This window comes from Balaenoptera ricei, chromosome 8, assembly GCF_028023285.1.
Source record: "Balaenoptera ricei isolate mBalRic1 chromosome 8, mBalRic1.hap2, whole genome shotgun sequence".
NCBI classification, from domain to species: Eukaryota; Metazoa; Chordata; class Mammalia; order Artiodactyla; family Balaenopteridae; genus Balaenoptera; species Balaenoptera ricei.
The window spans coordinates 83,409,234-83,434,224 of record NC_082646.1 but is presented as its reverse complement, the minus strand read 5'-3'; the positions used below and the strand labels follow the sequence as shown (position 1 = coordinate 83,434,224).

Below are 24,991 nucleotides of genomic sequence, written 5' to 3'. Positions count from 1 at the left end.
GACCTGTCTTTCAATTCTTTTGAGTATATACCCCAAAGTGGAATTGCTGGATCATATGGTAATATTCTATTTTAAATTTTTTGAGGAACTGCCATACTGCTTTTCACAGCATCTGTATCATTTTGCATTCCCACCAGCAGTGCACAACAGTTCCAATTTCTCCACATCCTCACCAACACTTGTTTTCTGATTTTTTTGACAGTAGGCATTCTAATGGGTGTGGGGTGGTATCCCATTATAGTTTTGAATTGTATTTCCCTAATGATTAGTGATCTTGAGCATCAATTTCATGTGCTTATTGGCCATTTGTATATCTTCTTTGGAGAAATGTCTGTTCAAGTTCTTTGTCCATTTTTGAATCAGATTGTTTGTTTTGTGTTGTTGAGTTTTAAAAATTCTCTATATATTCTGGATATTAAACCCATATGATTTGCAAATATTTTCTCCCATTCTGTGAGTCACCTTTTTAACTCTGTGAATAGTGTCTTTTCATGCACAAATTTTTAAAATTTTCATGAAGTACAATTTATCTATTTTTGTCTTTTGCTGTCTGTCCTTTGGTGTTATATCCAAGAAATCACTGCTAAATCCAATGTTGTAAAGTTTTTGTTCTATGTCTTCTTCTAAGAGTGTTACAGTTTTAGGTGTTATATTTAGGTCTTTGATCCATTTAGAGTAAATTTTGTATGTAGTATTAGACAAGAGCCCCACTTCATTCTTCTCTCTGTAGATATCCAGTTTTCCCAGCACCATTTGTTAAAAAGACTGTCCTTTCCCCGTTGAATGATCTTGTCACCCTTGTCAAAAATCATTTGGCCATATATGTGAGGGTTTATTTCTGGGTTTTCTTTTCTATTCCATTGGTTTGTATGTCTGATTTTACGCCAGTACCACACTCTTGATTACTGTACTTCTATAGTAAGTTTTGAAATTAGGAAGCATGATTCCTCCAGGTTTGTTCTTTTTCAAGATTGTTTTGACTATTCAGGGTCCCTTTAGATTCCAAATGAATTTTAGGATGGATTTTGCTATTTCTACAAAAAACATCATTGGGATTTTGGAACAAATTTCATTGAATCTGTAGACTGCTTCAGGTAATATTGACATTTTAACAATATTAAGTACTCAAATCCATGAACACAGGATGCGTTTCTCTTTTTTAAGTCTTCTTTAATTTCTTTTAGAAATGTCTTGTGGATTTCATTGTACAAGTCTTTCAACTCCTTGATTAAGTTTATTCCTAAGCATTTTATTCTTTTCAATGCTATTTTAAATGGAACTATATCATAATTTTCTTTTCAGATGTATAGTGATTTTTGTGTGCTGCCTTTGTATCCTGCTACTTTACTGAATTTATTTAGAAGTTCTTTAGGTTTTGTTTTGGTTTGGGTTTGTGTGTGGGATCTATAGGGTTTTCTACATATAAGATCATATCATCTGCACAGATAATATTACTTCTTCCTTTCCAATATGGATGCCTTTTATTTCTTTTTCTTGACTAACTGCTCCAGCTAGAACTTCTAGTAGTATGTTGAACAGAATTGGTGAAAGTGGGCATCACTGCCTTGTTCCTGATCTTAGGGGAAACACTTTCAGTCTTTCACAGAGTATGATATTTACTGTGGGTTTTTCACATAAGGCTTTTATTAGGTTGAGGTAGTTTCCTTCTATTCTAGTTTGTTGAGTGTTTTTATCATGAAAAGGTGTTAAAGTTTGTAAAACGTTTTTTCTGCACTGATTAAGATGATTACATGTTTTATTTCCCTTCATTTTGTTGATGTGGCATATTACACTGATCGATTTTTGTATGTTGAACCATCTTTGCATTCCAGGAATAAATCCTACTTGGTCATGGTGTATAATTCTATCAATGTGATGCTGAATTCTGTTTGCTAGTATTTATTGAGGATTTTTGTGTCAGTGTTTATAAGGGATATTGGTCTGTAGTTTTCTTTTCTTGTAGTGTCTTTGTCTAGCTTTGGTATCAAGAAAATGCTGGCCTCATAGGATGAGTTAGAAAGTATTTCCTCCTCTTCAGTTTTTTAGAAAAGTCTGAGAAGGGTTAATATTAATTCTTCTTTGAATGTTCAGTAGAATTCACCAGTGAAGCCATCAGGTCTGGGGCTTTTCTTTGTCAAGAGATTTTTTGATTACTGATTCAATCTCCTTACTAGTTATAGGTCTATTCAGATTTTCTATTTCTTTTTTTTTTTTCTATTTTCTATTCCCTATTTAGTCTTGGTAGTTTCTGTTGTTTCTAGGAATTTATCCAATTAATCTAGGTTATCCAATTTGTTGGCATACAACTGTTCATAGTACTCTTATATAATCCTTTCTATTTCTGTAGAACTGGTGGTTATGTCCCCATTTTCAGTTTAGTAATTTGAGTCTTCTCTCTTTTTCTCTTAGACCTTCCAGCTAAGACTGTCAACTTTGTTGGTCCCTTCAATTTGGTTCCATTGATTTTCTCCATTGTTTTTCTTTGGGTTTCATTATTCTTCTTTTCCTAGTTGCTTAAGTTGTAAAACTAGGTTGCTGATTTGAGAACTTTCTTGTTTTTTTTAATCTAAGCATTTATAGTTATAAATTTCTCCCTTAGCACTTCTTTTACTGTGTGCCTTCAGTTTTGGTATATTGTGGTTTTGTTTTCATTCATCTCTAAGTATGTTCTAATTTCCCTTGTGATTTCTTCTTTGATCCATTGGTTGTTTAAGAGTGTGTTGTTTAATTTCCACAAATTCATAAATTTTCCAGATTTTGTTCTGTTATTGATTTCTAACTTCATCCCATTGCTACTGGAGAAGATACTTTAAAAAGTATCTTTTAAAATCTATTGAGACTGAATTTATAGCTTAACGTATGTTTTATCCTGGAAAATATCCCATGTGCACTTGAGACATGTGTATGCTGTTGATGTTGGGTAGAGTGTTTGGTAAATGTCAGATCTAGTTGGTTTATTGTGTTAAGTCCTCTATTTCCTTATTTATATTCTGCCTGCTTGTTCTATAGACTATTGTGAGTGGGGCATTGAAGTCTCTAACTATTATTGTAGCACTGTCTCTTTCTCCCTTCAATTCTGTCAGTTTCTGCTTCATGTATTTTGATGGTCTGACATTAGGTGCATAAATATTTGTAATTGCTTTATCTTATTACTGTACTGAACCTTTAATTTTTTTTACTAAAATGGCCTTTTTGATTTAATTAAAATTCTCTTACTACTTCTACTTAATTAAAAATTAAGGTGAGGTTCCAGGAAAACTGTTTAAAAAACAGTTACATTTTTATTATTTATTTACCTGTGTGAATCCAAATTGTGCAAAAAAAAAAAAAAGACCCTGATGTTAATTTCAAAGTTTTTGCACTCAACAAAATGTCTCACTGTTATATAATGCATAATGGACTTGATAACAAGTAAATTACATAAACAAATTCATACTATACAATACCATTTTTAATCTGTTTTATATTTGGGATGGATTGTTTATTAGAGAGAGAAAAAAAGAATACCACTGTTAAAAAGTAGATGAGAACAGTATTCTATGGCTACACCATGGTACCTCCAGGATAGAGAAACATAAAATATAGGTCTTAACGAGGGAATGTCAAATAAGCTAAGGGAAAAATTTACAGACTGTACTAATTTTCAGAATTGTCAGGCAAAAATTTTTGCCATTATATAATCTACAGATATCTAATGGCATCAACCATGAGGGTCCTATCCAGTGTTATTCACAGTAGCTAGAGAGAGCCAACTGTACATATTTCTTCCTAATGCTACATTCAGTGACACCAGGTTAGAAGCTTGAAATGTGCATGGTAGGAATTTGTATTTCATGGAAATCTGCAAACAAAATAAATCAAGGTTTTTGGTTTATTTTAAATCCATACCCCACCCTGATCCACACACCAGGTGTTAAATACTTACCAGTACAACACTGGAAATATCACACTCCTGAAGGTATTTTGATACATAGGTCACTTAACTAGCTACACAATGCTTTAAAACAGAAACATTTTTCAAATAAACAATGGTAGAAAGAAGTGTAAAATAAAAATTTGCTTCCAAGAAAGCTATATGTTAAAAAATAAAGGAGAGGACACTGCATCTTGACACAGTCCATTCTATCTGAAATTTATTAGTTCTTTCTTTAGGAAAAAAATGCATCTCCCTACATATGCTATAGCACAGGTCCTGTCTCATATAAAAGTTCCTAACTTTCTCAATAATTTGAGGTTAAACAAAATAAACTCCTCCTTTCTGTTATCGATCAGCCTTTAATATTTAAAGACAGTAAACCTATAGTCCCAGGATTTTCTCTTTGATGTTCACTCTCTGTTTAAAGATTATAAAGGATTTAAAGTAAAACAAGTGAAATACTGAAATTGATGTTAAGAAAAATCCATTATATAGAGCATAGGGCGTTTTTTAGAAAGAAAACTATCATATCTTGTACCATGACAGCTTTGGTAAATCAAGTAATGATGAAATTAATATTAAATGTTAGACTATCAAAATAGATAAAATACTTATTTTGAATATTTAGAAACCCAACCTTAAAACCTTAGCCTGACATTTATCATAATCTATTTTGCATCAGTAAGGTACCAGCTCATTTTCTCAGTCCTCATATCTGTTCCTTCACCAGATTTCTCCAGTTACTTCATCAGACTGGGCCTGCCACACTGAGGCTGGAATCATATAAGTCTTGAGCCTGAGAAGCTACCATAGTACCCGAGGGACATTCTTTTTATCTGTGCCTCACATCTGTCCTCCAGTTTACTCTGACTTTTATTCATTCCCTTAAAAATCATTACAAACCCACCATGTTACAGTCCTTATGCTAGGCCCTGAAGATATAATGATACAATGGTATACAAGATAAACATGTCCATGACTTTCATGGAGGGCAGTCTGCTAGGAGAGCTGTCCACTGAACAAATAATCTCATTAGAAAATTATAATTATAAATTATTATAAGTGCTATGAAAGAAAAGTATATGACTCCATGAATGTATTAATCAGGAGACCACCCTCCTCTGTAGGCTCCAGAAAAGCTTCCCTGAGAAAGTGAAATTTAACTCAAGACCTGAAGAATGGTTCAGGCAAAAGAAACGGCACTTTTTCAGTTACAAACATGTTGGTTCCACCTTTCCTGCCTCCTGGCATTTTTCTCCTGAATTTTATTGTATCTAGCTACCAATGCTGACCTTCCTAATCCCCATAATAGTATCAGATAATGTTTATTGAGCTCATACTACTCAGAAGATATCATTCTAAGCGACTTACATAAATGAACTCATTTAACCCTTACAATGACCATACGAGATAGGTTGTATTTCTTCATTTTACAGATGAGAAATCTGAGGCAGAGGCATGATAAGCTACTTATATGAAATTACACATCTACTGGTACTAGTCCTTGCATGACCATCATGTCCCTCATAACTTTTCACTCCTACAGAAACTCTAAGGCACCAAGCTACATTAGCTACATTAGCAATACTACTGGGCAAAGAATACCAAGACTCCTATATCCTTCAAACTGCTATCATTTTCAACTAGACAGGATCATGCATATTTTCTCCAGCTTTCAGAAATAAGGAATAAAAAATTGGCCAAGGTAGCCTACACTAAAACATCTTCAGGAGCAAGAAAAATGTCTTTAGAACAAGTAATACTTCCTTACAAAAATTATTCCCCAGACTATGAAATAATGAGAACGGGGCAAGGAGAAGAATTATAATTTATTTAATTCCTTCTGTACCTCCCAAGGAAGAGGAAGAGGAATTTTTTTCTTTTAATTCAAACTCATAAATATTTTGCATGTATTTGCAAAACTAAGTTAATATGTAGTGAGTTGGCTATGAAGAAATTACCAAAATCAATTATTTTCTTTAAGTAAGCATCTTTTAAATATTAAAGAAAAGGAAATAATTATTAAATGACTGAGGCCTCACTCAAAACTACATTTAAAGTTCCTGTTATGATCAAAGTTTCATTTGTAAATTTATCATTGAAGGTGATGTGAAAAACAGTAATTAAGTAGGTGATTGATACAGGTGAATGTATGACTCATAGTTTGCAAAGGAAAGTGATTTTGGAGAAAAGGCTCAGGAAGAAAAGCAGAAAATAATGGGTTCTGGAAAAAATGAAGACCTTTACTGTCCAAGGACTGTCAGTAGTTCTTTATTACTTGAAGATTAAGGGAATAGTGAATAAAGCTGTCTGCCAGACAGCAGAAATGGTAAGAAATAACATTGTCTCTAAGTGTACCTCACGTTAAAGTTCTCATAAATAACATTCATAAAATTAAACTTTCTATAAAAAGTTACTAGAAAACCCAACTCAAATCAGAACAATGGAAATGTCAAAATAAACCAACATTACAATTGTCATGAACTTGAACAGAATGAAACAGCAGGGTAGGTCAGGTTGTAGAATCGCCTAATTTTATTCCACTTGGTTTTTGAAAAAAGGCAGATCCAATACTGAATTAGGAGGAGATTTAGCCAGGTTTGTTTTTGTTTGGTTGTTTTTCTACTTCATGGGTTATTGCAAAATAAATATTTGGTTTTTGCTACTAGGGTTCAGCAAATTTATACAATGAATTTGGTTTCTGGTTCCAGAGATCAAATTCAAGCCATCAAATCCAGTTCCACATTTTTACTAACTGCCCCTCCCCTCTCATATATATCTCAAATATATATATTTATACATACATTTTAAAACTCACATTTTGGTATGAGTATTAATTACTATCCTTGCCTATGAATCTTTAAAGGAAATGAAGAGAATTTCATTTTGATGAAGTCATACTTAACAGGAAGTTTTATCCAATCTAATTTTTTAACTTACATTTTCATGTATATTTTGGAGTCCCTACTATGTGACAGCATTTAGCCAGATACTTTAAACACATAATCTCATTTAAGGATACTGGGTTTATTTCATTATATATATATTGCCTGAGGATAAGGTAAACAGAATATTTTTTATGATAAAGCAACCTAAGTCCTATCACTGATGGCTTTTTAAGAGCTGTGTGTATGTGTTCACACACACATGTGTGCTAGACAATGGGTTCAAACCTATACAGTCTTGTTATAGAATCTTTGCTCTTAACTACTAAGCCACTATATGTTGGGAAAAGAAACAAAGAATGGCTTTTAAAATGAATATAACTGATTTAGGTAATAATAGTAGCTTCTAGAATAAGAGATCATAGTTCTGAAGTCAGTATGCTAATTACCATCAGCATAAAGTTATAAACAGACATTTAATGAAAATTTACTATGATAAAAATTTCTTTTCGGGGGCTTCCCTGGTGGCGCAGTGGTTGGGAATCTGCCTGCCAATGCAGGGGACACGGGTTCGAGCCCTGGTGTGGGAAGATCCCACATGCCGCAGAGCAGCTGGGCCCGTGAGCCACAACTACTGAGCCTGCGCGTCTGGAGCCTGTGCTCCCCAACAGGAGAGGCCGCGATAGTGAGAGGCCCGCGCACCGTGATGAAGAGTGGCCCCCGCTTGCCGCAACTGGAGAAAGCCCTCGCACAGAAACGAAGACCCAACACAGCCATAAATAAATAAATAAATAAATAAAAATTAAAAAAAAAAAAATTTCTTTTCCTTTTGTAAATGTGATTAATTTTCAGAAAGACTAGTTTTTTCTTTTTGGATATTATATCACCTAACATTTTTGTGATCTTTTTATAGATTTTAAAGATTTTCATACCTAAGACCTTATACAATCCTGTTAGCAACACTATAAATAAGGCAAGTATGATGGATAATTTTATATGTCAACTTGGCTGAGCCATGGTGCCCAGATATTTGGTCATATATTACTCTGGAAGTTTCTGTGAAGGTATTTTTTAGATAAGAATTAACATTTAAATTGCTGGACTGAGTAAAGCAGATTACCCTCCAAATAATGGGTGGGTCTCATCTAATCACTAGAAAGCCTTAATAGAACAAACACTGACCTCCCTGGAACAAGGAGGAATTCTGCCAGCCAAGCGCCTTTGGACTCAACCTGGAAATCTTACCTGGGTCTCTGGCCTACCAGCCTACTGTGCAGATTCTGAATTTACCAACCCTCTATAATCACGTGAGTTACTTCCTTAAAATCAAACAATCTCTCTTTCTCTCTCTCTCTCTTTATACACACATACACCATACACCCCCCACCACACACACACACACACACACACACACACACACACACATATCCTGTTGGTCCTATATCTCTGGAGAACTCTCAGTAAGACAGAAAGGTAGCTGAAAACTAAGCCTAAGAAAACAGGGGACAGGAATTCAGATTTTTATCTTTGTCTCCAGTCATTCCTAAAAAGATACGAAAATTCTCAAGAAGCTATACTAGAATTCAGTTTTCATACCCTAACCACATAGCCGGAATAATGTTCTTTTCCTTTTAAAACTGTTATTTGACAAAACTAATCAACTCTGGAAAACAGTTTAGCAGATTCTCAAAAAGTTAGGCATAAAGTTATCATATGACCCAGCAATTCCACTCCTAGGTACATGCCCAAGAGAACTGAATACATGTCCACACAAAAACTTGTACATGAATGTTCATAGCAGCATTACTCAGAGTAGTCCAAATGTGGAAACATACATCTCATCAATTGATGAATGGATTAAAAAAAAAGCCGTATCCATACAATGGAATGATTCAGGAATAAAAAGAAATGAAGTACCGAAAAACGCTAAAATGTGGATAAATATTGAAAGTAAGTAAAATGCTAAGTAAAGGAAGGCAGGCGGAAAAGACCACATATTGTATGAATTCATTGATATGAAATGTCCAGATTAGACAAATCCATATAGACAAAAAATAGATTAGTGGTTGTCAGGGGCAAGAAGGGGGTCAATGGGGAGTGAATGCTAATGGGTATGGGGTTTCCTACTGAGGTGATAAAAATGTTCTTGCATTAGACAGTGGTGATAATTGCATAAGCTCGTGAATATACTAAAAAACACTGAATTGTACACCTTAAAATTGTGAATATTAAGTGAATTATATCTCAATTAAAAAGTGTTAGAAAATATAAAACTAACCAACTTACCTGCCCTTTTTGTGGTGCCAAACAACGAACAACTTCTTCCACCATCACTGGAATATGTAATTTAGTCATCGCTTCAGAATCTCTGTCTTGTAACTCCTGAGCTCCAGTTTGATCTGTTTGCTCCTGGGCTTCATATTCATTATATCTTTCTGCTGTAGCATGTATTTTTTTTGGCCAGACACCCAAATTAAATATGCCAGATTCCAACCAGCACGAAAGAAATTTTTTATAGATTCTACAAAAATATGGGTATTGAAGCATTCTGTAGATCAACAAATCTAGAAAAAAATTTAAAATATCATGATTGTTGGCTTTTTTCAAAAGAATGTTATAATACTTGGGGGAAAGCAAATTAGTATGAAATATTTAACACAGGAAAAATATGTAAAATTCATCATCTCAGACAAGTGAAGGTGATTACCCTCCTTATGCAAAGCAAGGAACCCAAGAGAACCCCAGAAACTATCTGAAAATACAATTTTTAATGTGGCCTGATAAGCTCTGAGACCATTAATGTTTTAACCATCAGAGATGTGAATATTGATTAATCAGTCATCATTTTTCTGAAAAGGATTAAAAACATTATTCTATTTTAGGTTCACATGGTCTTTTATTTCAAGCTCTTCTAACTGTTTTTCTCATAATGCTAAATCTTCATTTTCAATTTAACTTTGTTTGAAAAATTGTCCCTGAAAAAAGGCTATGCATGTACAACCAAAAAGAAAAGGAGGTTATCAGTTTGTGAAAATCTTACAGATTTGTCATGGATATGCTCTGATGAAATCACCTCACCATGGCTTATATCAGTGAAATACATATCATTTTAAACTATAACTTTATAAACATTCCACTGAACACACTTTGGCACTTCATATCATTTTAATTATCTGCTCCCTGCCCCATGCCCCCAAAAAAGCAAGTAAATAACTGATATATTCCTTCGTTTTCTCTTACTTGCTCCATTTTATTCTGTAATCTGTAATTCTTTAAAATGGAGAGGAAAAAAGTAATTTATGAAATATATTAAGAGAATACCCTTTGAAAACATTATGTTCTTTACCCATTTGGATGCAAGCAACATTTTTTATATTATTAAAGTAAATAACAATTTAACACTACTCTTTTCCTTCCTCATGGATTATGAGTTATTTAAAAGTAAGAACCACACCTTTATATCCACGAAATCAGATGCACACTAGGCGCTTAATACGTGTTTTCTGGAAAAAATAAAAATATAAAAGAATGGATGGATAAATTCCAGATTCTATAGAATTAACCTTGCTTTAGAAAATTTTACCTGTCTCACTGACCCTACCAAAAACCACATTCTCAAAATATTTAAGAAACATATATCTTGATTAAATATGCCTTCCCTTCCTTTTGCATTAGAAAATGAAGAATAATGTTGAAAAGTCAATCACATGTAATGACTGGAAAATCAATAAAAATACATATTTGATATTATATAAATATAATATCAGTAAGATGTAACCTTGAGGATACCAAAGACATAATTCACAGAATTATGTTGTAAATGTGACAGAAAAAATATGGCAAAAAAAAAATTTTAATGAGAGTTTTAAGTAAGATTTTGGCAGTAACAAATTAGCCAAATTATGAATTATGCCTTATGTTTTCCAGAAAGTTTACAAAAGTAAGCCAAACTATGCTCTAACTTAGCATTTCTAACATATTTCAAAATAAAAGCTAACATTTATTGAGCACTTACTAAGTACCACTTACTATTCTAAGCACACTACATGTACTAACTCATTCAATCCTTACCCCAACTCTTAAAGGTAGGTACTATTATTATTTCCATGTTGCAGATGAGGAAAACGGAGAAGTAATTTGCTGAAAAGTCACACAGCTGGAGAGCCATAAAGCTAGAACTGTAACATCAGCATTCTATCCCCAGAACTTTTTCTCTTAACCTATATGCTATAAACACAGCCCACTGGCTCTATTTAATACACTCATGTAATTGAATGGTACTTTGATTACACTATGACTAGGTATTTGTAGTATTCCATGAATTAGATTTTTTTTAAGGAGCCAATATTTTATTGCTTGGTCCTACTCCACTTGGAAATATAGTATACTGTGGGGCACCCAACAGAGGACACAGGAACGATGTACAGCCCTAAATAGTGGAATATGGAGTATTTAAACAATGCAACCAATAACTTATTCGATTCTTTTGCCTATCCAATATATGTAAACAATCTATACTGTATGTTCAGATTTTGATTTTTTTAAAAAAACAAGCAAACAAACAAATAAAAAGCCCATCAACTCCAATATCAGAATCAGAACCACACAGGAAAAAGCAAATAGGGTAGAAAAAAATGCTTCTTTCAACAGCGCTTAATTTTCTTCTGCATTCAATTTCTTTGTATTTACTCAAATATATTCAAGGTACAAAGCCTGTAGATATTAGTATACACTAATTGGCTACTAATGTGGGTAAACATGGAGAAAAGGCCTCAATAATTAATCTTCCTTTTTGGTTGTGTCTTTGAATACCTCCCTAAAAATGGAAGGGGGCAAGTTCTAAAGGGAGTTCCTTCCCTCTCTTCTGCAGCCCCATATCCCACCAGATAACCCAGAGCACTTCCACAGTCCGCTAAGAACTAGCTCCCCTAAACGATTTAAGATAGTTTAACTTCCCTCTGTTCACAGAAAAGAAGCAGGATATCAGGAAACCTAAACTCTACAGCCAACTCTGTGGTTTCCTAGGCAAGCCATTTAACTTTTCTCTGCCAGCAAAATTCAGTTTAAACTGCTGAGACCACGGAATTAGCCAGGTTACTCTTTTAAATGTGGGAACACAAAGGTGAGCGATACCTCTGAAAACTACTTGCTCACCGGAGCTACCAATTACCATCATTGCAGTCAGCTCCCCCTGCAGAGAAAACCCTTCGGAAACTTAATTCCTAAGGCCAAAAATTCGACCTGGGGGCTGGCACCCGAACACAGAGAAAGTGAAAGAGGTCCTAAAGAAAAAGTTAGAATCCATTCTTTTGCGTAAGAATTACACTCTGACAAGGGAAACTGTTTAGAAACTTCTGAACTCAGGATTAATGAGTGTTGAGGAGAGGAAGCGGGAGAGCAGAGGCGCGAGTTTCCTCTGTGCTGGGTGAATCCGGCAACCCATGGAAGTTCCCCCAAAGGTGAGGGGGGGCTCCAAAAGAGCTCCCGGGACTCGGCCACCTTCTCCTCACCTGAGGCACGAAGATTTCTCAGTTGGCCTCTAACTCGGGCCTGCGACGACCACAACGGTGACAGAGAACCTGAATTTGCCGCCCGCACAAGTCCCAGCCCTGGGGGAAACTTGCGAGAACGGACAGATTGGGCCCACGTCCGCCCCAGCAACAGAGGACCGTCTGCCTTTGGTTCCGCTGCTTCCAGGCCCCAGCTGCCAAAGGGTCCCAGGAGCTCGGGGTTCCAAATGGTGTTCCTGGGGGAGGTGAGGGATATAAGTTCCTAGCATTGCCAGGTTGAAATTCACTTTTACTTTTTTTTTTTTAACGTCTGATGAAACCTCAAATCTCACTTTCCATTTTATCCTTCTCTCCACTCTTTTCAGTTTACTCTGAACCTATGTTAAATTTCTATGTTTTAAATAACATGGCAGTTAGTATACTCTAATTTCTAACAACAGGTGGGAATTTCTGTCTCCTTAGCACTACGTGTTTGGAAAGTTTTGGTTCTTTTCCCTACGTTTCGTTACAAAATACGCCAGTTTCTTGTCCTTTCTGTTGTATGCCTTAATGTCTTGCCAAACTAAAGAGAAGCCAGCTGGCATAGTAAATCTACAATTCCTTAAAAATATGGACTTCAAAATCTGAACACTGTTAAATGGCAAGTGTAAGGCAGAATTTAAAGTTAAATGTAAAATAAGCATTTAGATTAGGTGTGGAAACACCTGTGAGACTGGTCAGCCTTATACAATGTGGGTATCAAAAACGACGAAATTTAAACACTTCTACTTACTTATTCACCAATGATCAGTGCACCTTTACAAGAAATTGGTAATATATGCCTATTTTCAGACTACATTAAGATAGCATCTTAATATCACTTAGTCTAGAAAGTATTTCAGAAACAAATGACTCCATTCTGAATTCGCTGGGTTGTACCCTTCAACAGAAATATTTTCCTTTAGAGATTTTCTGAAAACTTCAGTTTTCTCTTCAGTAAAATGAATAGTATCTACATCTCATGGACTGTTTCGAAAATTAAGTGACCAGATAACATATATAAAATTAATAAATGTCCAGGACATCAAAGGTAAAGTACTATAGAGTGAGTGCATATTTGAAATAAAATTAAAAGGCTTCTCAATTTCATTACCAAACCAAGCACCATACAAATCACTATCTCATTAGCTAAGATATATGTAATACAGCCAGCAATTAGTAGCTTTATTGATGCTCTATCCAGTGTTCAGAAAGAATCTTATAATATGCATCATATACAATACATAGTGCTTCTGATTTTCAATAGGAAATAAATGTCTATAATATGAGCGTTTCCCCTACATTGTTTCACTTATAATACGCTGCATTTGGTATTGTGCCATCCTGTATATATGGTGATGTTGAATCACTAGAGCATAAGCTCTGAGAGCGCAGGGATTTTGACTCAATTGTGTGCTATTATGTCCTTAAAATCTACAATCAATAACTGCTGAATGAATGGATACAACAGTAGTAACATAAAGAACAACAATAAAATTCAGATCATACTATTAAAAATATCCTGATAAATAAAAGATGAATTCTCTTAGCGAACACATTTCCCATTTTTTTCCAGGTATTTTTTTCTTTTTAAAGTGTACATTCTAAAATACTACCGACAACCCAGGCTTAAAAGCCCATTGCATCCAATAATGAACTAAGCCAATAAATTTAAATAAATTTATTTTGTAATGCCATCATTAGAAAGAAATGTAAAAAACAGCCATACAACAAATAATTTCAGAGTCAGCACTAAGGGAGTAGGCCTGGGGTTCCTGAGAAATGAAGCCTGGGGCCTCAAACCAAAGTCCTGAACTTTCAATTAACTGAGGCGAATTGACCCCAGTTCGGTCCAACTGAAAGTGGTTGGAACGAACAGGTCCATATACCTTCCAGATCATGGGACCTGTGCCTTGGAGGCCTCACTACTCAATAGAGAAAAGGAGAAAACAAATACCCAGAACCCATTAATCCACACCCAACAGGCTCCGCCTCTCCCCCTAGCAGAGGGCACCGCCAACCCCTGCCCGCACCCGCCTCACTCACACCCAGAACCCTGGGACCGGAGCCCGCGCCCACGGTCTGAAGGCTGCCTGAAGATCCCAGGTGGCAGCTCCGGCCTAGCCCCGCCCACCTCGGCCAACGCCTCCGGAAACTGCCGTGCGAGTTGCCACGGTGACACGGAGCAAGGTAGCTTCCACGGCAAGGGGCCGCTGAGACGCCGGGCGCCAAACTGCAGCGCGCCACGGCCACGTCCGGCGTGATGACGTCACGAAGACGGCAGCCAATGAAACGAGGCGCTGAGAAAGCAGGCTTGGGTTTGAATCTCGTGGCTGAGTTTGAATCGCTGAGGGGCGGACATTGAAGTGAAGCGTCTCCGTAACCTCTCCGGGGCCTGAGGTGAGTGAAAGGCAAGAGAAGAAAACTCTGGTCTCGGGGACGTTTCTTCGGATGACCCGTCTCGCAGGGAGCGGAGGGGTCCCGCCGCCTCAGGGATAGAGGACCAAGTGAGCTTGTTGACAAATACGGAAGCGTTAGGTGGGGCGGTGGGGGTGGGGATGGGGGTGGGCCTGGTTAGGGTCCCAGTGGAGAAAGTGAAAGGAAGAAGGAACTCGAGAACCCACTAGAATGTGGCTCTGCCTCATCGGGAGACCTCGACTGCTCAGCAGGAAGGTCAGGGATCTCCTGCCTGAAATTCTCAGGAAGTCGGAAGTTTTAAAGGTCATCTTGGCCCCTTTCCCAGACTTTGGCAGAGCACTTTAACTGTCCGGCACCTTACGGTGTAAAGTTCCTTTCGGACTCCAAATTCAGAGTGTTTTGTTTCAGACACAGATGTAAATGTAACTCTGAGCTTAACTATCAAGAGGAGCCTTGGTTCACCAGCTTATAACCTTTTTGTCCAGCGAGGTTCTGCGTTAACCTGACAAAGGTCACTTGGGAACCTTCCCAGACCCCAACTGTAGCATCAAAATAAGACCTGCCAGCACTGACTAACGGGATTGCTGGGGATCAGATGAGCTATGGAAGAGATACTGGTTGACAAAGTGCTCTGCAAATGAAAGGGACTTAAAGCACTGAGAATCAGTTCTACCGTCTGTTCGTAGTTTCTGCGAGATTCGCCTTGAGGAGTGCTCATTAGGCACTCAGTTTCAGAGAAGTCAAGGCTGACTGCTGTTTACTCTATGAGATTATTTGACCAGAATTGAATAATTGTGCTGTATAACGTATAGTTTAGGTTACTAACTATTATCGGGTAGAATGTGTTAGGCATTCTACAGGTTTTAGTTGATAGTGTTATTCTACCACGGTCAGCGCCCCCCGCCTTGGATTTTGGGAGGTATTTTTGAACTTTGTTGCGGGAGAATGTAAGATCCAAAGGCTAGATACTGCTTGTTATTAAGCTTCTACTATTTTATAAGAATTGTATATTTCGGTACACAAAGATTATCTGCCTTTAACGGTAGCAATTGTCTTCTCTTCTGTTACTAAATAAGTATTTACAAGTACACAAAATTTTCATTTTAAAAATGTATCTTGTCGCACTATAAATATACCTTGAATCAATTAAGGTACACAATAAAATGACTTTTATGCTGTGAACTCTGAAAACTAGGAGGAAAAAATAGCCCAGATGTCAGTGCTGCCCTTCCCTCCATTTGAAATTTTCGTTCTTCCTTGATGCTTACAAGTTAATGGAAGCAGTGGCTCTAACACTCAAGTTATTTCCAATAAGAGGTTTAAGTTGCATAGAGACTATACATGATAGAGTGGAGGATAGTTCCTGGTCCTAACAAATGTTTATTGAATCTGAATCTAATTCAGATTTGAATTTGTATTTAAGAAATCATTTATAACTGTGTTACTCCACACATTCAAGAAAATTTATACGACCTTTCTGTTCCATTGTTTGAAAGCCTTCTGTTTTGATTCCAATAGACCAGAGTTGTTAAGAACATGGACTTTGGATTTGGACCTGGATTCACATTCTGGCTTCTCACTTACTCTCTCTTGTCATCTTGGAAAAATTCCTTAGCCTAAAGCTAAGTCTCTGTTTTTGTAAAATGGAGACAATAATAGAGTCTACTTTATCTTTTTAAGGATTGAATGAGATGATGAATGTCAAATGTTTACCATAATGCCTGGCATATAGAGTGTGCCCAAATGATCATCGTTGTTCATTATTACTAGTTATCACCGTATCTACCTAATCCAAGAGTTCTCAATTAATAGCATATTTTCTGAGAATAGATAGCTGTGTGTGTTATCCAGCAAGCACAGAGAAATCATGAATTTTCAGTTTTATTTCAACATTCATTCAGGAGCCCCAGTACTAGGCCCTGAGAGGTTTCTGTCAAAAGTAGGCAAATAGTTTTAACTTCTATCAGAAAATTTCTGGGGGTTATATATTTACATCATGGAGAGTGATGATTAAATACTTGAGCTTTAGATTCAGTCAGTCTGAGTTCAAATTCTACGTCTTGTGCTTCCAATAGTGTGACTTCAGCCAGTTAACTTAATCTGTCTATACTACAGTTTCTCTATATATAAAATAGGTATGATAATAATACCTATATCATAGGATTGTTACAGGGATTAAATGAGAAGTATGTAAATTGCTTAGCACATTTGTATTTGTAGAATAAGAGCTCAGGAGAAAGTATTCCATAATTGTTACTAAATGAAAGTTTGTGTTTAAGGTAAATTTTAATCTTGTTTTGTTTTGCTTTTTTTTGAAATAAAAATACCTAGACTTGTTTAAAATCCAAATAATACAAAAGGATATAAAGTAGAAAGTAAGCCTGCCTGTCACCCAGGCCCTCATATTTTCCCATCATCAAGCAACTGGTATTACCAATTTCCTCTGTTCTCTTCCTGAGAGAGCCCATGCATGTACAAATATGTATATATCTTTTGAAAATACAAATGTTTGAATGCCAGGTCCACTATTCTGCACTTGTTTTTTGCACACATATCTTGAAACTCTGCATTATTTCATTCAGTTATTCAACAAGTATGTAATAAATCATAAATATCTGACAAGCCCTCTTCTAGGTTCTGGAGTGCAGATGAAGTTCATACTCTCATAGTGCTTACATTTTAGAAGGTAAATAAGCAATAACTATGTAACCAAATAATATATATTTTCCAAGTAGTCTAGATACTAGGAAGAAAAATAAAGCAGATAAGGGATTAGAGAGGCAAGGGCACGGTGATACGGTTTTGAATGGAATCTATAGGGAAAGCCTCTGTGAAGTGACATATGAATAGAGACCTGAATGATGAACTGAGATATTAAGATTTGCGAATATCTGAAGGCAGAGCCTTCCAGGCAAAGAGAAGAGAAGGGGCAGAGGCCATGAGGCCAGAATGAGACTGAGGTGTTGAAGGAACACTGAGGACAGTGTAACTGAAACAATAATTGAGAGGTGGGATAACATTTGGAGACAGGGATGGAGAGGTAGAACCCACAAGACCCACAGATGTAGAACCCACAGAACATGGTAAGGAGTTTACATTTTATTCTTATGCTGGGAAGTCATTGGAGCAGGAGAACAAGATGAGGTCCATAACATGATCTGATGGCTTTTGAAGAAGATATCAGTACATACAATCAATGAATTAAATAAAATTTATTATACTTTCATATAATCTTTGACTTAATTGGCTTAAACTTTATCTAGGGAGAACAGTAACTAGATATAAGATAAGAACTTGCCTGTTCCACTTGGTTCATATTCACTTGCAACTATTGAAGAGAATTAGTTTTAACACCTCTTCATTAAACATAACAGAAGAATGAGCTTTTCTGTGTAAGTCAGTCTCCCAGAAAATTGAATGTTACCCTTGTTAAGTGATAGTGTTTTAACCATCTTCAATGATTAACATAAAACATGATCTTGCTTTCCTAATTTTGTAAAGAAATTGGGCACATTATTTAACTATTTTTGATGCCTCGGGGTCCTCATTGGAATTTCTTGTCATTGCCAACCATTGTACTCTACTGTGATATGTTGGTTCTCTTGGAGAAGTATATTACATGTTTACCTCTACTCTAAATGGATTTATTGCTTTCTTGAATTCCATATCTACTTTTTATAACTTATTAATTAATTTATTCATTAATCAAATGTTTGAGAACTTACTATATACCAGGCACACTACAAGAGATAAGGAGGGATATAAAGGTAGAAGCGTACAGTCCTATTAGCTGTTATGTTTTGTCACTTTCTAGTACACTTTTCTAATCATATGCAATAATCACAAAATTTAGAGCTAGAAAAGGACTTTAGATATCATATAGTCCAACCCTGTCATTTTATAGATTACCACTAAAGCCCCTTCATTACTCTCTTTCATACTGTACTTTCTCTAGACTAGACAAATACCTTTCTGTTATAATGAAAATGGCATTAGAAGTGTTTATCCTTAATGTTTTAGTCCCACCAATGAAATCCTACCAGCTTGCTTTTTTGATTCTATCAACAAATACCACTTAAGAGTAGATATGACAAAATTGATCATAGTCTGTGATACTATCTTCTGAATGATCATCTGAAAAGAATTTTTGAATCAACACAGTATTGCACAGGTAACGATATTTAGGCTTTTCTTTTGCCACTTCTTAGTAAAAATGGTTAAGGATATGCTTTCTGTGTGCCTTATTCAGAATCAACTGGATGTCCATCTCTTTTACTTGGCCATGTTAGAAAAGAAAGCAGTCATCATGTTTTAATGTAGGAACAACCTTGTTAATCCCTGAAGACATCAGTATATTTGAACATAATTGAGCAAATTTTTACATTCAGTAATTCCCACTTAACTTAAAATCAAATCTGAGCTCTATAATCTGGCATTCAAATCTTCTAGATCCGGCCCCAACTTTATCCAGTTTAATCTTTTTAATACATCCCTCTCCTTTCCCTTTTCTCTCCAGCTGCAGTCAGGACTGAACAAAGCTAAACTGAGCGTCTCTTTAGATGCTCCAGATAGAATTACAATCATCTAAAACTAAACTGTTAAACAAAATGAGATTTAAGCAGATTCACCATGCAGCCAGTTATGTCCTCTGTACAAGCTGTTTCCTACCACAGGCTTTTGGACTTGCTGCCTGCAATACTCTTACCCCAGAGTGCCGCTTACTTGCTCAGTCCCTCACTTCGGTGTCTGTAAAAAGTTACCCCACTAGACAAGCTTTTCACAACTGCCCCATCTAAAATAGGAGCCCACAGATACACTTCTGACCCTATCTATCCCAAGACCCAGAAAAATGCCTAGCACATAGAAGGCACTCAATAATATTTATTAAATGCACAACTAGTTTTCTTTCCTGAAATTTTTTTTTTTAACCTGGTTAATAACTATCCATCCTTCAGCTCTCAGTTCCAGTCATTCCTCTAGGAAGCTTTCTAAGAATATCAATCTCCTATTATAGTCTTAGGTAGCAAAGTTAACCTTTACCTGATAGCACTTGTCACAGTTACACCTTTGCATATTTGTGTCATTTTATCAACGTCTGTTTCCTCACTAAGCTGTATGTAATAGTAACAATAATGGCAGTAATAGCAAACAGTTGTAATGCATACTCTGTGCCAGGCATTGTTCTAAGTGCTAATCCTCACAAGAACTCTATGAGGTAGGTATTATTATTAATCCCACTTTACAGATGAGGAAACTAAACCACAAGGGGGTTAAGTAACTTGCCCACTGTCACAGCCAGTAAAGTAGTAGAACTGGGATTTTAACAGTTAACTTTTTGAATTAATGATTAATTAATTAACAAGAGATACCTTCCAAGCTAAGATCTGTTTTTTGTTTGTTTGTTTTGGTTTTGGGTTTTTAAAATTTATTTATTTATTTATTTATTTATTTATTTATTTATTTGGCTGAGTCGGGTGTTAGTTGTGGCACGCGGGATCTTAATTGTGGTGCGCAGGCTTTTCGTTGCAGCACGTGGGCTTCTCTCTAGTTGTGGCACACGGGCTCCAGAGTGTGTCGCCTCTGTAGTTGCGGCATGCAGCCCCTCCAGTTGTGGTGCACGGGCTCAGTAGTTGTGGCACACAGGCTTAGTTGCCCCATGACATGTAGGATCTTAGTTCCCCAGCCAGGGATCAAACCTGCATCCCCTGCATTGGAAGGCGGATTCTACCACTGGATCACCAGGGAAGTCCCCTAAGATCTGTTTTGAAATAATCACCTGATGTTTTATATATGTTTTTTTAACCATTTCATTTGTGTGTATTTTATCTATCATTGAAAAAAAAGTGTATCCGTTAAAATCAAGGCATTTGTTGAACATTTCTAAAAGCTTTTAGAAGTGTGCATAGAGGTTAGTTTTTGGTAATACAAAGAATGTGAGACTCTACTAGCCTTTAATAGACAGGGATCAGAAATGCTAAACATCCTCTAATACCTGGGACAGTTCCGAATAAGGAAGAATTGTCCTACCCAAAGTGCCAGTGATAAGCTCATTGGGAAACACTAAAAAGATGGACCAGTATCTTTGGGAAGAAGAGGCAGGAAGGGGAGCAGATAAGGAAGAGAATTGACATTTATTGACTGCCTTCATACACTTAATACTTGTTATCTCTTTCAGCCTTCACAACAGCTATTAGGTATTATTCCTTTTATACAAATGAGAAAACTGAGACTCAGTGAGGCTAAGTAACTTGTCCAAGGTCACAGAAGTGGGGTATAGGTACTCTATGGGGGTTGGCTAGACAGAAGCTCAAGGGTGAAGAAAGAGCGGAGTAGCAATTCACGTGGGACCTCACTGTTAGAATCCAAATGACCATCCTTTCCTCTTCAGTGTTCCAATTTTGGGGGAGAACAGAGTCCTAAAAAGGGGGTGCTGTATCCAGTGTCTTTTGCTTTTAGATTGCTTTGGCCTTATTTGAATTGTTTCCAAAAGTATATGATTTTATGACATATTTTAGCTTTATCATTGTTGTTATTTCTTCCACTTTAGGAAACAAACAAAATATCTTCTTTTAACTCTTTCCCCCTCCACCCACACCATTTCTTTGCTTACTTTTGCAGTAGTACTTCCTATATTTGCTATCTGAGTCTTCTATTCAGGCCTTTGTCCTACCATTCCATTCCCCCAAAATTGCTCTTGTTTGTCTCCATGTTGCCAAATCCCCTGATTACGTCTTAGTAAGTACTTAACCTATTAGCAGTATTTAGCACAATTGATCATTCTCTCCTCCTTGATTTAAAAGTTCCCCCTAAATCTTAATGCCACGTTAAGCTTTAAAAACTTTGAAAAGCTTCAGATGGCATTAAGACTCTGAGGACAGTGTTTACTTTCGTAACAGCTTTCAGCTGCCTTGACATTTCCACCTGGATGTTGATTAAAATTCTCAAATTCAAGATATCCAGAATGAACTCCTGATCTTCCCCCCAAAACCTGCTCTACCCTCAGATATTTCCATCTCAGTTGATGGCTACTCTATTCTTCCAACACTCAGGCCAAGAACTTTGGAGTTATTCTTGAATCATTTCTCTCATTCCCCACATCTATCTATCAGGAAATTCTTTTGTCTTTACCTTTAGCATACATCCTAAATCTGACCACCACCCTGTTCTGAGTTGACAGCACCATCTCTTGTCTACATTACTTCAGTGGCCCCACTAGTTTCTATTTCCTAAAGTATGTCAGCAGTGAAAGTAATCAGATTATGTCACAATACAAAAAATTAAATGACACGCACATACAAAAACTTGATAAATCACTGAAATATTAGTCAGACCCTGGGCTTCCACTTCAACTCAAACTTTGTAGCTAAACCGTATAAACTCACAGGTATAGACTACCCAAAAAGCTAGCTTTGATTTTTCACAAGGGCTCTGATACTATTTTAGTTTGGATCACAGGAATGGACAAGAAAGGATCTCTCAGAATCATATTAAGGTAATGAAGGGAGAGCTTTGGCTTATGAGCTATTTTTAATAAAAGTGATCTTGGCGGCAAATCTCTTGGCAGTGGAAATTGACACAACCAGGCTTATCTCTGCCTGTATCTCAGAGACCCATAGGGTTAAAAATAGTTCCAGGGATGTGTCAGTTAGCTAGCCCAGGTATGAAGGTGACAGAGATAGTATATTCCCCCAACTGTGTATTCAGAGATGCTAATCTCTGAATATAGATCCTAGTCTCTGCTCTATAATGATGTAAGTTTAAGGTACATCAGTGACAGGTTCAAAAAGTATGGTCTGACTATATGACTACCTCACATAAAAACAAGAAAAGTAAGGATAAACTAATAAAGATCAACAATTTAGGAACCTCAACTATCCAGAAAATAATCTAGGATCGAAAAGTTAAGACCAAGAAAAAAAAAGAAAGCCTTTTAGTATTCACTAATTTATTTAGTCATCAAGTATTTATAGTATCTACCATGTGCCAGGCACTGTTTTAGGCTTGGAACGCATTGATAAGCAAAACAGATTTAAAAAAAAGAAAAATGCCCTTAAAGGGCTTATAGTTTAACTAGAAGAGAGAAAGTAGACAACAAACATGCTAAATAAGTAAAAAATACCTATTCTATTAGGAGGTGGTAAGTGCTTTGGGAAAAAGTAGAACAGTATAAGGGCGATTAGGAATTGGGTTGGCAATTTTAATAAGGGCGGGCCGAAGGGGCAACATTTGAGCCAGGACTTGAAAGAAGTGAAGGAGTTAGTCATGTAGTTATTGAGGAAAGCACTTTATGATAGAATGGCTAGCAGAAAGATCATGATTGGGGCACTTGGTGTGTTAGCTGGAATAGAGTGAGCAAAGAGGAAAGCAATGGGACATGAGGTGAAAAATGTAGGCCATTAACAGAACTTCAATTCTGAATAAGGTAACCACTGGACGGTTTTTTTTTTTGTTTTTTTTTTTTTGTTATTTATTTTTGGCTGTGTTGGGTCTTCGTTTCTGTGTGCGGGCTTTCTCCAGTTGCGGCGAGCGGGGGCCACTCTTCATCACGGTGCGCGGGCCTCTCACTGTCGCGGCCTCTCTTGTTGCGGAGCACAGGCTCCTGACGCGCAGGCTCAGTAATTGTGGCTCACGGGCCCAGCTGCTCCGTGGCATGTGGGATCTTCCCAGACCAGGGCTCGAACCCGTGTCCCCTGCATTGGCAGGCAGACTCCCAACCACTGCGCCACCAGGGAAGCCCCCACTGGACGGTTTTGAACCAAGGATTTCCAGTAACATTTACCAGATGAGTGGAACAAAATTAACACCTTTCTTTATTTAATAAGTACTATATACTAGTCATTTTGCATACAAGTAGAATTAATATTAATACTTTTTAATTTCAGAGAAATATTCAACCATTCACGTAAACAAAGGAATCAAGATAATCAACAATGTCTGTCGCTGAGGAAGACCTGTGTCATCACATGAAAGTAGTTGTTCGTGTGCGTCCTGAGAACACAAAAGAAAAGGCATCTGGATTCCATAAAGTGGTCCATGTTGTGGATAAGCATATTCTAGTTTTTGATCCCAAGCAAGAAGAAATCAGTTTTTTCCATGGAAAGAAAACTATAAATCGAGATATTACAAAGAGACAAAATAAGGACCTTAAATTTGTATTCGATGCTGTTTTTGACGAAACTTCAACTCAATTGGAAGTTTTTGAACACACTACTAAGCCAATTCTTCGTAGTTTTTTGAATGGATATAATTGCACAGGTAATTGCTTCAGTTGAAATTTAATGTTTCCATCTGATTTCAGTTTTATATTAAAACAGACATCTACTTGACCCTTTCTTCTAAATATAATCAATTTTAAGGTGCTTGTTTGCTAAAAATTCTTTAGTAGTTCACTGTAAATGTAGATTTTCTTTGAAATTTAGTCATCATATATGACATATATCATTTGTGAAACTTTTCCTGGGTCTTGCTTTGGTTCCTATAGATGGTCATCCTTTCAGTTTCTTATGTTTTAAAACCATGTGCTTCTGGTAATTGATGCCAGATTTCTCACAATTTGTATTCATAAATATTCCCAATGTTCACCTATACAACTGTCTATCCCTGGGGAATAGTGGGACATTTCTGAACATTTGGCAATTTCTTAATAGCACCATTTTTTCTTTGTAGTACCTTGAAGTAAAAATTTTTAAAGCCCATGTTGAGTATCATGAGTATCATGCTGTTTTCGCATATCTTCAGCCCAAAAAAGCATCTTTAGTGCTCTCGATAGACCTATAATAATTTGCCTTTCAAAATGGCTATGTTGATTTCCTAGAAAGAGAGATCTCCAAAATGCCAGTTAATTGAATGCTTACCAGGCACTGCACACCATTATTAATATCTTATTTTCGTAGTTACCATAATTTATGGCATTTTCTTTAAGACACCCCAAAACTGTTACATGTTTCACTGTCTTTCACTGACTCATTCACTTTTATTACAGAAGACTTACCCTCTAGGTCAGGCAAGAATGGAATGTGGTTTATTGATTAGACCTGCTTTGATTCTCATTTTTAAGCTGATATTCTTTTCCTCATTCATGAAACTTCATATTGTCTCTAGAGATTTAAAAAATTTCTCTTGACTCCAAATGAAAAAATCTCTACCAAAGTAATACTGAGTCTTTGGTTTCTTCTTGGTTTTACTTCATATTATCCAGCTATCTTAAGACTTCTTGATGTACTACTAGCTTATAGAAAATAGAA

The 24,991-nt window shown here is 36.4% G+C and overlaps 2 protein-coding genes across 7 annotated transcripts in view; one reads left to right on the top strand and one right to left on the bottom strand.

The window, feature by feature from the left end:
* METTL15 (methyltransferase 15, mitochondrial 12S rRNA N4-cytidine) overlaps positions 1-14,576 on the bottom strand; it is a 199,807-nt gene extending 185,231 nt beyond the window's left edge. The window contains exons 1-4 of one of the 6 annotated variants that reach the window (XM_059931297.1): positions 14,378-14,407; positions 12,312-12,547; positions 10,256-10,304; positions 9,088-9,365 (exon numbers count right to left, since the gene is read on the bottom strand). In XM_059931297.1, the coding sequence (XP_059787280.1) occupies positions 9,088-9,348 (261 nt within the window). In that variant the 5' untranslated portion in view covers positions 9,349-9,365; positions 10,256-10,304; positions 12,312-12,547; positions 14,378-14,407. Of the gene's footprint in view, positions 1-9,087; positions 9,366-10,255; positions 10,305-12,311; positions 12,548-14,377; positions 14,408-14,463 lie in introns of those variants that run through there. The other 5 variants (XM_059931298.1, XM_059931296.1, XM_059931295.1 and 2 more) reach the window with 5 other exon arrangements.
* KIF18A (kinesin family member 18A) overlaps positions 14,515-24,991 on the top strand; it is a 79,045-nt gene continuing 68,568 nt past the window's right edge. The window contains exons 1-2 of the mRNA XM_059931294.1: positions 14,515-14,729; positions 23,630-24,002. Coding sequence (XP_059787277.1) covers positions 23,678-24,002 — 325 coding nt within the window. The 5' untranslated portion in view covers positions 14,515-14,729; positions 23,630-23,677. The remainder of the gene's footprint in view (positions 14,730-23,629; positions 24,003-24,991) is intronic.